Here is a 14,202-nt window from a genome sequence, read left to right on the forward strand (position 1 = left end):
ACTTCAGAGGGACGGTAGACGCCATCAGATGCAATATTTTTTCCTCTAAGCAACATAGTTTTAGACAAATCTGACCAGCCAATCAGCATGCAGCTCATTTAATATGAAAATCTTGGCTGAGTGGGTGGGGCAGACCAGCCTTTCCATTGTAGAGCTATTGCACTGAGTTTGTGTTTGGCCATGTTTCAGGGCTCCTGGGTCATTGTGAGCCCCAACGACATGTTTATCCATCAATCAATCAATCAAAGCTTTATTTATAAAGTGCCTTCCTGATGGTTTAACGCTTCAAAGATCAGTTTCCTGTCATAAAAACATTCTAGAACCCGTTTAAATCCTCACAAACAAACACACTCGGTTCCTAACCTGATCTCGTCTTCGGTCCTGTCTCAGTCCGCAGACACCACGGCTCTCAGCCACACCGTCACCGGCCTGAAACCAAACACCATGTACGAGTTTGCCGTCATGGTAACCAAAGGTCGCAAGTCCAGCACCTGGAGTATGACGGCCCATGCCACCACCTATGAAGCAGGTAAGGTTCTCACACACACACGCACACACACACACACACACACACACACACACACACACACCGTCTGACCGTTTTAAATATGGAAACACACCAGAACTAATGAGTTGCAGAATTTTGCTGCTGAACAGCAATTATTTTTAACAATGAGAAGAGAAGCGGGTTTCGTTCGGTGAAAAATCATCTCTAAACTCCCTCCAGCAGCAGCAACAACAACAACACGCTGGAATCAAAATGTCATGTCGTACCTTTCAGGATGTAGGCAATCATGTCGGCCAGATTCGCCACCCAATTAAGCGTGAACGGCATTAGCCCGGCGGCTCCCCGAGGCCCACCGGATTACGTTGACATTCAGAGCCAGCAGACGAACCGGTCCACTCAGCCCTGCACCGATCTGCAGTTCAGGAGGCTCAAACAGCAGATTCCCACCTTAAAACGCACGAGGACCACACAGCAGCAGCAAGGAGAGGGGCTTTTATCACAGCCTGTCAGAGCTCGGCCTCGTGGGTGAAAATAGCCTCGCACACCTGTAGCTCACCTGTAGAGGCTCTAACAGCAGTCTGAAAGCACGTCGGAGGAAATCAGCAGCTGAACAAAACGTTCCTGATCCTCACAGGAGGAAACGGTGCTCAAAGGGGAAAAGAACTTGGTACCATGGTGGAAAATATTAATAATGTGATAATAAATGTGTTTAATAGAATTTGTAAAAAAAAAAGTTTGACATTCATTTTTCTATTATTTGTTTTTAAAGGTGTCAGACGCTCGTTTAATCTATCTGCAGTGGTCTCTAGTAGGAATGAGTGCCGTAAGTCGTTCTCGTGGGGGCTCAGATGCTCCTGTTTCCGGATCTAGAAGTGAGCCACATAAGAGCTGTGATCAGAACATGACAGGATCTGGAGTCCTATTTCCTGATAGGTGGACATCTCTCCTCTGATTGGCTAACGGCAACACGACTCTACCACTGACTGTTTGCTCTGAAACGCTTTATCTATAACACGAGCCTGGAGGAGTTCTGCCGTGTGGTGGAGTTGCTAATGCTAATGGTTAGCTTCTACTAGCCGAGACGTTCTCTGCTGTTTCCTGGACTAAACCAACAACAGCCTTCCCCGTTGTGAGTCCAGATGGGTGAGTCCATGAATGTTAGTGACAGGGTGACGTAGATCTGTCAGGATTTTCTAATCCTAGAGTTTCACCGTCTGTTTTCCATCAGAAGCTACTGCAGGAGATCGGTGTAGGAGACTATTTTCATGTTCAGCCTGCATGACACACTCAGAGGGACCTCTTAGAATCCGACATAACCTTTTAAACATGGTTTTTCAGTGTTCCACACATTATCTTTCAGATTTTTCCTCTATTGCTTATGTTTCTGCTCTAGCTGATGAATCGGGGTTTAGATGGTGCAGAAGAGAAGAAATCCTAACCCTAAACCAGACTTGGTTGCTACTGATCTGAGTCAGCAATATTTAACGTTTCTACTGTCGTTCAACGGTGATTCGGCTCAAATAGGTTCTGTTTTGTTGTCTTTTTCTAAGATCCTGATGTAAGAATCTCACTGAAACGATGGCCAAGAGGTGCAGACAACACCGGGACACGCTGTGGATCTCAAAACTGCAGTTTCACAAAATTCCTGTTGTGTCAGTGTGGAATTCTTTAGTCACAAATCCTCTCCGACTCTCCTCAGAGTTGTGTCATTATTGGAATGGCAGAAACTAAGCAAGTCCCAGACGCCAGTTTGTTTTGGGAATTTGACTAAATTCCCAGGAGTCGGCAGCAGGAGCGTAAGGAAATGGAAACGCTCGTGGAAGTTTTAACGACTCCCTCTGAAGCCCGTTGTCGGCCTCGGCTCGTTAAGACCGGATGAATTAATAAAAAGTTTCCTTTGAATTAAAATTCAGCGCGACTCGGGCTGGGTCTTGTTTGGTTGAGAGTCCTGTTGGTTGTGCTGGGTTCAGCTTCAGTGCCGGAGTTTTTCTAACTTCCCCAGAAGGACTTCCTGTGTCGTTGTTAATACTGCGGCAGGCGCCGTTTGGTGTCTGAAGCTTAATATTATTATTATTATAAACGATGAGCGTCCAGCTCTAATTACAAACCACATCATGGGTCTGAGACCTCAGCATGTCTGGGTGCCGTTTATTTTCCCAGCGCTGCATTTGTGAGAAGCACCGGTTGTCGGCATCACTCACGGACTCGGCTGGAACTGGTAATTTCCTCCAGCGCGGCGCGTCACATTTAACAAGCGGTTTCATTAAGCGTGTCTGCTGTGGGAGCTCCGAGTCCCGTCCCGCTGTGCAACTTATAAAAACTCCTCTTTAATCACTAAACCAAACACAGAGCCGTCACTTTCAAAAGGTCCAGCGGGCTGCCTTTTGGTTTCCATGGAGACGGGGAGGTTAAAAGGGGTCTGAGCCAGAGTGCTTGACATTTCCACTGCAGGACCATCATAAGAGGGCGGTTAATGAAAGCCTGCATCAAATCGTTTAAACAGAGGAGTGAAAAGTCACACTAAACCCGGAATGCACCACCCCGCTGGGGCTGGACACGACAGGAAGTACAGGTAAATACACCTGAGTTCATTTCAGGGAGCTGCTAATGATGCCGTTCTTGTCTTTGTGATTGATTGGCAGCTCCTAGCTCCGCCCCCAAAGATCTAACTGTGATCAGTCGTGAGGGGCGTCCTCGAGCCGTCCTCATCAGCTGGCAGCCGCCGATGGAAGCTAACGGACGAATCACAGGTAAACACAAATAGAGCTAACGTCGGGGGAAGGACTGGATTCCTATTTAGAAAGGACGCTTTTGACAAATCTGACTTTGTGATCCTCCTCTGCTGCCACGAGGGTCTCTTCTGCCTCCAAAAGCACTACAAACATAAAAACTATCCAGCCTTTATCTCACACTTTGGTTTCAGGAACTGTTTGGTTCTAGGAGCCGTTTGAAAAAATCCCTGATTGTGATGTCACAGTAAGAAACATTTCTTTGGACACCCCGGTCATACAGGGACCTAACAGCCCGTTTCAGAGGGTCTGGTACCCCGTACTGCCGGAGTACCCCCCACAGGGCCCCCGAGGGACGCAATCAAACGCCTTCTCCAAATCCACAAGCACGTGTAGATTGGTTGGACGAACTCCCACCGCCATCCTAGACCCTCCTAAGGGTACAGGGTTGGTCCAGTGTTCCTCCTGAATCCGAAGAGGTCTTTGACGTATTCCCCCATCGATCCACGATGTCCCAAGTAGAGGTCAGCAGCACACCATCACCACTGTACACTGTGTTGGTAATGCTTGCTCTCTCTCTCCCCCTCCCTCCCTCCCCCCTCTCTCTCTCTCCCCTCCTCCGTCCCTCCCTCCCTCTCTCTTCCCCCCTTTCTCTGTCCTTCTCTCCCTACCTCTCTCTCTCTCTCTTTTTCTCTCTCTCTCCCTCCCTCAATCTCTCTCTCCCTCCCTTCCTCTCTCTGTCCCTCTCTCTCTCTCCCTCAATCATTCTGTCCCTACCTCCCTCTCTCTCTCTCTCTCTCTCTCTCTCTCTCCCCCTCCCCCCTTCTCCCCTCCTCTCTCTGTCCCTCACTCTCTCTCTCTCCCTCTCCCTCCCTTCCTCTCTCTCTCTCCCCCTCCTCCCCTCCTCTCTCTGTCCCTCTCTCTCTCTCCCTCAATCATTCTGTCCCTACCTCCCTCTCTCTCTCTCTCTCTCTCTCTCTCTCTCTCTCTCTCCCCCTCCCCCCTTCTCCCCTCCTCTCTCTGTCCCTCACTCTCTCTCTCTCCCTCTCCATCCCTTCCTCTCTCTCTCTCCCCTCCTCCCCTCCTCTCTCTGTCCCTCTCTCTCTCTCCCTCAATCATTCTGTCCCTACCTCCCTCTCTCTCTCTCTCTCTCTCTCTCCCCCTCCCCCTTCTCCCCTCCTCTCTCTGTCCCTCACTCTCTCTCTCTCCCTCCCTCCCTCCCTCCCCCTCTCTCTCTCCCTCTCTCTCTCTCTCGCTCTCTCTCTCTCCCCCTCCCTCCCCCCTCTCCCTCTCCCCTCCTCTCTCTCTCTCTCTCTCCCTCCCTCCCCTGTCTCTCTCCCCCCTCTCTCTCCCTCCCTTCCTCTCTCTCTCTCTCCCCCTCCCCCCTCCTCCCCTCCTCTCTCTGTCCCTCTCTCTCTCTCTCCCTCAATCATTCTGTCCCTACCTCCCTCTCTCTCTCTCTCTCTCTCCCCCTCCCCCCTTCTCCCCTCCTCTCTCTGTCCCTCTCGCTCTCTCTCTCTCCCTCCCTCCCCCTCTCCCTCTCTCCCCCCCTCTCCCCCCTCTCTCTCCCTCCCTTCCTCTCTCTCTCCCCCTCCCCCTCCTCCCCTCCTCTCTCTGTCCCTCTCTCTCTCTCTCCCTCAATCATTCTGTCCCTACCTCCCTCTCTCTCTCTCCCCCTCCCCCCTTCTCCCCTCCTCTCTCTGTCCCTCACTCTCTCTCTCTCTCCCTCCCTCCCCCCCTCTCTCTCTCTCCCTCTCTCTCTCTCTCTCTCTCTCTTTCGCTCTCTCCCTCCCTCCCCCTCCCTCTCCCCTCCTCTCTCTCTCCCTCCCTCCCCCCCTCCCCCCCCCTCTCTCTCTCTCTCTCTCTCTCTCTCCCTCCCTCCCCCCTTCTCTCTCCCTCCCTCCCCCCTCTCTCTCCCCTCCTCTCTCCCTCTCTCTCTCTCTCTCCCCCCCATCTTCGCTGCCCTACAGGTTACATCCTGTACTACACGCTGGATAAGAACCTGCCCATAGACGACTGGGTGATGGAGACCATCAGCGGGGACCGGCTGACCCACCAGGTGATGGACCTGAACCTCGACACAGTTTATTATTTCAGGATTCAGGCCAAAAACGCCAAAGGAGTCGGTCCTCTCTCTGAGCCGGTCCAGTTCAGAACCACTAAAGGTGAGTCGGAGTTTCTGAGGGTCCGGCCCGTTAAGGTCAGCTGGTTTCACAACTCTGCTCCTTCCTTCTCTCCTTTAGTGGAACTCCCAGACAAAATGGCCAACGACCAAGGTAGGGCTTTCCTTCATTACACTCGTGGCGATTAGCAGAAGAATAGTTCTGAGAGGCAGAAAAGGCGGGAGGAGAGGATGGTGGGAGTTAGACATGATCACCTCTCCTTCATCAGCTCAGCAAACAGACGCTGACTTGATATTAATGAAAGCGGCAAACGCCTTTTGTTTGCTTCAGTAAACTCGTGAAATCCCACAGCAGCTCAGAGATGTGCTGCTTTTAATAATCGCCCTCCAGCCCACATTTTAACAATAATCAGGAGCGAGCTTCTCTGGACCAGAGCTGGACGGAGAGCCGAGGGAAGATCTGTGAAATTTGACCCTTCTCTGCTGCACCGGGATTATGTTTTACCTGTAAAATAGGAGTTCTGAGCTTTATGCTCGGCGTTTCATTTCACCTGAAGATTCAGGATCAGCACGACCTCAAATATGAAACCAAAGTCTGGATCAGTGTCTGCGGCTTGATACGAGCTGAGATTATTTTACGTGAGAAGCCGAAGGGTCCGGTTCAGACCCCATCATAACCCACTGGAACAGAACATCTGTAGAACTTCATTTCAGAGATTTCTGACTCTGAAGTGAAGAGCAGCGAGGCGCTTCGGGCTTCGGGACTTAGCTCCAGTGTTAGCCCGTTAAATGATGCTGTTTGTCAACGACAGTCATGTGCGTGTGTGTGTGTGTGTGTGTGTGTGTGTGTGTGTGTGTGTGTGTGTGTGTGTGTGTGTGTGTGTGTGTGTGTGTGTGTGTGTACTCGTCTATACATCTAAGTGAGGACCACTGACAAGCTTTTTACCTGCAAACTGAAGACATCAGTAGCAAAGTGAGGACATTTTGCCGGTCCTTACTTTGGTACAATGTTAAGGAGCTCTACTCATTGGTTTTAGAGCCGGGGTGCCCAATCCTAGTCCTGGAGGGCCGGTATCCAGCAGGTTTTGTGGTTTTTCTGCTCCAACACACTTGATTAACTGGTTGAGTCACCTGTGCAGCATCTCATCAGGCCCTGCAGAAGCCTGTTAATCACCTGCTGATTGAAATCAGGCGTGCTGAAGCAGAATTAAAACTAAAACATGCTGGACACCAGCCCTCGAGGACCAGGATTGGGCACCCCCGTAAGTTTTAGTTAAGGTTAGGGTTAGCACAGTCCAGTCACTAAAATGAATGGAAGTCAATGACGGTCCTCACAACTATTGCTAGACAAGAGTGTGTGTGTGTGTGTGTGTGTGTGTGTGTGTGTGTGTGTGTGTGTGTGTGTGTGTGTGTGTGTGTGTGTGTGTGTGTGTGTGTGTGTGTGTGTGTTCACTGGTCCTTTTCCACATAAATCACAAGTGTCATGGCGGTGGAGGGGAGATTGATGCCTGGCCCTGATTTTGCTGCTCACAGCTGAGCCGGACCCACCCCTCCAGGACCAACGGCACCGTCCGAGTGTGTTTACTGTTTGCGTCTTCAGAAACATCAACATGTATCTTTAATCAGACTCAAACAGCACCGAACCATCAGAAGTGGTTCATATTTCAGGAGAGTAAATATTCCGGCTGCTGCTGGTGGAGAGATGAAGAGTCCGCCTTTTAGCTTTAAAATGTGTGAGAATAATGCATCCGCGGCTCTGAGTGAATGGGAGATGTGCAGCTCTGTGGTTTCCTGATGGGAGCGACTGAGATGAGTCTGGAAATCTCTTTCATCAGCTTCCAGGATGTCGGCTTTGGCAGACTGGGTTATGATCTGCCGCTGATTTCCTCCTCGAGTTTCCTACTGCAGTGCTCCATGTAATGGTCGGAAAACTGGGGAAGAGCGAGCGCAAGGAGCCATACAGGAAGAGTCTTTGACAGTAGTACTCGAATCCGACTTGCTGAAGGTGTGGAATTACATCATAAAGGTTTTTGATATTAAACGTGTTCTTGGTTCTGAGCGGAGCGTCGTCTTGTCTCCACTAAACCATCGGAGCATAAAACGTCCTTTAAGGTTTTCACTCGCAGCCTCGGGCTGGATCTGAAGTCATTTAGAGATTCTCTTTAAAGTCCACGCTCGTGACAATCAGGATAAACAGCTTTATCTCTGCGGGTTAAAGTAGCAGATCTAAGCATCGCCTGCTTTTATCAAGTCGTTACAACTTCACCACCGAGTCTTTATTTGTAAAAATCCAACCCAAAAACAGAAGGGGCGAATGTCTGCGGTAATCTGTGCCACAAAGAAACACCGTGTTGTCCTCGACAAACCCAGAAGGTCCAGGCTCATGTCTGGGAGGTTTCCCCTTGTGCGATACGAGCGAGGCGTCCTGATTGGTTTCTGTTAAACTTTGACATATTCCATGTGGTCTTCCCAGCTGGAAGAGGAGACTCCAACCAAAAGGCCGTCCTCTTTAGACCCAGATACAGCCGGGGCCCTTAACCCGTCCACCACGTTCTCCGGAGTAGATCACTGAGACGAAGCGCACGTCTTGGGCTTTGTGGACGCGCTCCTGGTGTGAACGATTTCCAGACAGATGGGACATGCCTGTCCTCGTGCAACTGCCTGAAACGGAGCTCAAAGCTCTCACAGAACTTCGGATCAGCTTCCGTTAGCTTCTCCGGAGTATACAGGCGTGTGTTAACACAACTCACAAACACTACATCAGTAACCCATCAGTCCGGCAGAGGGCAAAGGTCATTTCAAAGCCGTTTGGAAGGAAAGGTTATTGGAAAATGACAGCTGGACATCCCAGCAGGTTCACTCCGAGGTCAAAGGTCAATACTCAAGAAAACCCAAAAGCTCCAATCTGACTCTACAGGTCTGAGTTAGCGGGTCAAAGGTCATCAGCTGATCCCAGCGGGCTGATGGTCGGGCTGGTTCTGACCAGCGCTTGATTTGTAAATCAAACATTCCCGGAACGCAAATAGTGACGTCAACCTAAAGTTCACCAAAGGCGAAACAAATGCCGGAGCAGGCATGGGGGGGGGGGGGGGGGGGTCCGGGTTGGTTCGCTGGAGTTTTTGACAGTTAAACAGGTGCCCACATTTTCTAAGTTAACACACATTTCATTTAACCCTCCCACTGTCCTAATGGGTGTCACCCCGCGAGGAAAGTGTACTATTGAGCAGGGTTGATGGTTGATTGTTCATCCCTTGGATCCACATGGCAGGGGTGAAGTGGTGCTCACTCCTCACCCCTGCCATGTGGACCCAAGGGATAAACCATCAACCCTGCTCAATAGTACACTTTCCTCGCGGGGTGACACCCATTAGGACAGTGGGAGGGTTAACAACGGTAGTTTCTGCATCTTGCTTCAGCCCCCCCCCCCCCCCCCCGCGCTTCAGCCCTCCCCCCCTCCCCCTGCACAGCGGCTGCAAACTCACTGATGCGCCTGCAGCCTCTCAGAGTTCCTGCTGCTCTAAACATTAAAATAATTATTTAATTTTCTGTTCCTCACTTCTGATGACCTTCAATGGTGTCTGTTTGTTGCAACCAGCAGGTACAAAAACTAACTTGTTTTTATTTGACTATTTTTCTGTCCTGCCTGTTTATTATCTTCCTGCATCTCCTCTCAATCCTAAAGAAAAACTGCTACCTGCCTTCATATATATTCACCTCATGAGTTACCTTGAGGTCGATAGTTGAATCTCGGATTGAGGAGGAGCAGTGTGGTTTTCGTCCTGGCCGTGGAACTGTGGACCAGCTCTATACCCTTGCAAGGGTGATGGAGGGGGCATGGGAGTTTGCCCACCAGTCCACATGTGTTTTGTGGATTTGGAGAAGGCTTATGACCGTGTCCCCAGGGGCACCCTGTGGGGGACGCTCCAAGAGTATGGGGTGGGTGGCTTTCTGTTAAGGGCCGTTCAGTCCCTTTACCAGAGGAGCGTGAGTTTGGTCCGCATAGCCGGTAGTAAGTCGGACCTGTTCCCAGTGAGGGTTGGACTCCGCCAGGGCTGCCCTTTGTCACCGGTTCTGTTCATTACCTTTATGGACAGAATTTCTAGGCGCAGCCGTGGTGTGGAGTGTGTCGAGTTTGGTGGCAGGAGAATCTCGTCTCTGGTTTTTGCGGATGATGTGGTCCTCCTAGCTTCATCCAGCTCTGACCTTCAGCTCTTGCTGGGTAGGTTCGCGGCCGAGTGTGAAGCGGCTGGGATGAGGATCAGCACCTCCAAATCTGAGACCATGGTTCTCGACCGGAAAAGGGCGGCTTGCCAACTCCGGGTCGGGGGAGAGGTCCTACCTCAAGTGGAGGAGTTTCAGTATCTCGGGGTCTTGTTCACGAGTGAGGGTAGGAGGGATCGGGAGATCGACAGGCGGATTGGTTCGGCGTCTGCAGTGATGCGGACGCTGAGCAGATCTGTCGTGGTGAAGAGGGAGCTGAGCCAGAAAGCCAGGCTCTCGATTTACCGGTCGATCTATGTCCCAATCCTCACCTATGGTCATGAGCTTTGGGTAATGACCGAAAGAACGAGATCGCGGATACAAGCGACCGAAATGAGTTTCCTCTGTAGGGTGGCCGGGCTCAGCCTTAGAGATAGGGTGAGGAGCTCGGACATTCGGGAGGGACTCGGAGTAGAACCGCTGCTCCTCCGGATCGATAGGAGCCAGTTCAGGTGGTTTGGGCATCTGGTCAGGATGCCTCCTGGACGCCTCCCTGGGGAGGTGTTTCGGGCATGTCCTGCTGGCAGGAGGCCCCCGGGTCGACCCAGGACACGTTGGAGAGGTTACATCTCCAATCTGGTCCGGGAACGCCTTGGGGTCCTGCCGGAGGAGCTGGTGGAGGTGGCCGGGGAGAGGACGGTCTGGAGCTCCCTAGTTGGTATGGTGCCCCCGCGACCCAGACCCGGATAAGCGTAGGAAGATGACGACGACGAGTTATCTTTTAACTGCAGTTCCAAAAGATCTACCGACCGCTAAAACAGCGGAGTGCGCGCCGGCCGCACCAGTGAAGTACGTCACTGGAGGACAAAACAGGTGACGCGCTCCGCTCCACAGCAGCAAAACGCATCAGACACAAATAAAAGACAGAAAACATAAAAGGAAATGAGCCGACATGAACGATCGCGTGGTAAATTATTTTTTGAGGTGGCGACATCTAATTTGATAATGTTACTGTGGCCGTGCTCAGGACGCAGATGTCTGGAGCGCATCAACGATCAGAGCTCCGCGCCTCTCAGCTCTAAAGAAGCCATAGTCCACATAGATAATGTAATATAAGTAGAACCTGGGTGTGGAAGCTGAGGGCTTCCAGGGGAGCCTGTCATCTTTTGGGGTGAGCTGGGATCCCTTCAGCTCACCTGTAATTCGGACCCTGTGTATAGTACATGTTGGTCTTGTGAGTTGCCGGTTCCTAGCAGACAGTTGTTGGAACAGTCCTTTCAAAATAAGACAGCTCCCGGATCTTGTTCTGGCTCAAATAAAGCCATGGTTCTGACCCATCAGGACTCAATGAGTCCGCAAGAATGTTCTCGGTCCAGCGAGTCCATCTGTCTCCATGATCCAACCACAGCAGCAGATCAAGGTTCTGATGAGGTCCAGGTGGAACCTTCAGAGAGGTGAACATCTGTGGATCAGGACCACGTGAGAGCTTTAAAGGGAGGTTCTCCTCTTCAGTTTCATCAGTTTGATTTTTTTTCACCTGAGGCAGTAAAATCTGATTCGGTCCAGATTTATTTTGTTTTGTCCTGAAACCTCAAACCTGTAGAACCTCATCCGAAGCATTGGGTCCAGCGCCGGGGCAGCAGCCGGATGTTTGATGTTCACCATCCCTCTGTCTGATCCGTTCTTCCTTCTTCTCATCGTGTTCTTTCTCCTCCTGCAGGTCAGAGAGGAGAGCACGCCTACTGGCCCCCCGACTCCAACCTGATTGACAGGAGCAGCATCAACGGTAACAAACCTGCATCCCTTTGCTCTTTCATCCGAGTCCGTCTGTCAGGAAAGTCGAGCCGCTGTTGCATCAATTATTCGGCTCAATGCAGCGGCGACGTTCCCAAAGCTCCGGAGACCCGAGCGGGTTCTGTTGGAGTGTTATTGAGAATCGTCGTGGTTGTTGTCTTTAATCACTGTGCTCAGTCAGGTCTAAACTGGATGTAATGAGTCACTGTGCTCCACCGAGGAGCTGATTTAATATTTATTTAGCTCCACTTCCTGTTTATCGCATCCGAATTATTAAATCAGATCCACCAACTCACCATCAATCAGTGGCTCTGGAGAAAATCATCATCGTCGTTAAGGGACAGCAGCAGCTCAGGAGGAAGAGCAGGTCGTCCAGTAACTGGGAGGTTTCAGGTTCGATCCCGGCTCCCACCAGACAATGCTGCTGTTGTGTCCTTGAGCAAGACACTTAACCCCCCTTGCCTGCTGGTGATGGTCGGAGGGACCGGTGGCGCCTGTGCTCCTCAGCCTCGCCTCTGTCAGTGCGCCCCAGGGCAGCTGTGGCTACATCGTAGCTCATCCTCACCAGCGTGTGAACGTGTGAATGACTGATTGTGTTGTGAAGCACCTTGGGGGGCTGTAGAACTCTAAAAAGGTGCTGTACAAATACAGGCTATTATCATTTCATCTTCAACATGGACACAAGTAGTTAAAACCCTCACACACTTTTACAGGAAATGCATCAACTTTGTTTTAGGTGAGGGTCACAATTAGGATGAATGCCTGGCACGTCACACACAAGGAAGCAGCTCTAAATAAGTAAATAAGCTAGTGTTTGTATGTTTACCTTTGAATTAAATTTATTTGTTTGTATGTTCATTTATTGAATCCATCTTTTGCTGTAAAAACTGCATTTAAAATTATGGAAATGCTGTGATTCTCTGCAGGAGTGTGTGTGTGTGTGTGTGTGTGTGTGTGTGTGTGTGTGTGTGTGTGTGTGTGTGCAACAATGATCACAATTTTCATCCATCCATTTTCATCCGCTTATCCGGAGTCGGGTCGCGGGGGCAGTAGCCTAAGGCGAGAGGCCCAGACTTCCCTCTCCCCAGCCGCTTGGGCCAGCTCCTCCGGGGGAATCCCAAGGCGTTCCCTGGCCAGCTGAGAGACATCGTCCCTCCACCGTGTCCTGGGTCTACCTTTAGGCCTCCTCCCAGTTGGACGTGCCCGGAAAACCTCACCAGGGAGGCGTCCAGGAGGCATCCTGACCAGATGCCCGAGCCACCTCAACTGGCTCCTCTCGATGTGGAGGAGCAGCGGGTCTACTTCTAGCCCCTCCCGAATGACCAAGCATCTCATCCTATCTCTAAGGGAGAGCCCAGCCACTCTTCGGAGAAAGTTCATTTCGGCCGCTTGTATCAGCGATCTCGTTCTTTCGGTCACTACCCAAAGCTCATGACCATAGGTGAGGGTAGGAACGTAGATCGACCGGTAAATCGAGAGCTTCGCCTTCTGACTCAGCTCTCTCTTCACCATGACAGACTGGTACAACGCCCGCATCACTGCAGATGCAGCACCAAGGGAGAGAGGAAAGCCTGTCGATCTCACGCTCCAGTTTTCCCTCACTCGTGAACAAGACCCCGAGATACTTAAACTCCTCCACTTGGGGCAGGACCTCATCCCTGACCCGGAGAAGGCATTCTACCTTTTTCCGAATCAAGACCACGGCCTCAGAGTTAGAGGAGCTGATTCTCATCCCAGCTGCTTCACACTCGGCTGCGAACCGCTCCAGCAAAAGCTGAAGACCACGTTCTGATGAAGCCAACAGGATCACATCATCTGCAAAAAGCAGAGACCTGATCCTCAGGCCACCAAAACGGATGCTCTCCACACTTTGGCTGCACCTAGAAATCCTGTCCATAAAGGTTATGAACAGAATCGGTGACAAAGGGCAGCCTTGGTGAAGTCCAACTCTCACTGGGAACGAGCCCGACTTACTGCCAGCAATGCAGACCATGCTCTGGCACCGGTCATACAGGGACCTAACGGCCCGTATCAGAGGGTCTTGGTACCCCATACTCCTGGAGTACCCCCCACAGGGCCCCACAGGGCCCCCCGAGGGGCGCGGTTAAACGCCTTCTCCAAATCCCCAAAACACATGTAGACTGGTTGGGCAAATTCCCACGCACCCTCCCGGATCCCCCTAACGGTATAGAGCTGGTCCAGTGTTCCACGGCCAGGACGACAACCACATTGCTCCTCCTAAATCTGAGGTTCAACAATCCGACGGACCCTCCTCTCCACAACCCCTGAATAGACCTTACCAGGAAGGCTCAGGAGTGTGATCCCCCTGTAGTTGGAACACACCCTGCGGTCCCCCTTTTTAAACAAGGGGCCCACCACCCCAGTCTGCCAGTCGAGTGGGACTGCCCCCGATGTCCAAGCGATATTTCAGAGCCTTGTCAGTCAACACAGCCCCACAACATCCAGAGCTTTAAGGAACTCCGGTCGGATCTCATCCACCCCCAGAGCCTTGCCACAGAGGAGCTTTTTAACCACCTCAGTGACCTCAGCACCAGAGATATGAGAGGCCAAACCAAAGTCCCCAGACTCTGCTTCCTCACTGGAAGATGTGTTGGTGGGATTGAGGAGGTCCGGGCAAGGGAACACGGTTTCCATTTATATAATTCATCAATGTCTCTGGTTCGATGTGTCTGGTTCGATGTCTCTGGTTCCTTGTCTCTGGTCCGATGTGTCTGGTTTGATGTCGGTGGTTCTGTGTCTCTGGTTAGGTGTCTCTTGTTCATTGCCTCTGTTTTGGCATCTCTGTTTCGGCGTCTCTGGTTCGGTGTCTCTGGTTAGATGTCTCTGGT

The 14,202-nt window shown here is 51.3% G+C and overlaps 1 protein-coding gene across 3 annotated transcripts in view; it reads left to right on the forward strand.

Moving 5' to 3' along the window:
• The window catches only part of dcc (DCC netrin 1 receptor), a 348,912-nt gene that overhangs the window by 212,223 nt on the left and 122,487 nt on the right, over positions 1-14,202 (forward strand). For all 3 annotated transcript variants that reach the window (XM_070552526.1, XM_054744659.2, XM_054744660.2), the window contains exons 18-22: positions 391-529; positions 3,151-3,258; positions 5,208-5,402; positions 5,481-5,513; positions 11,280-11,345. In XM_070552526.1, the coding sequence (XP_070408627.1) occupies positions 391-529; positions 3,151-3,258; positions 5,208-5,402; positions 5,481-5,513; positions 11,280-11,345 (541 nt within the window). The remainder of the gene's footprint in view (positions 1-390; positions 530-3,150; positions 3,259-5,207; positions 5,403-5,480; positions 5,514-11,279; positions 11,346-14,202) is intronic.

The sequence above is a fragment of the Nothobranchius furzeri genome, chromosome 6, assembly GCF_043380555.1.
Source record: "Nothobranchius furzeri strain GRZ-AD chromosome 6, NfurGRZ-RIMD1, whole genome shotgun sequence".
NCBI classification, from domain to species: Eukaryota; Metazoa; Chordata; class Actinopteri; order Cyprinodontiformes; family Nothobranchiidae; genus Nothobranchius; species Nothobranchius furzeri.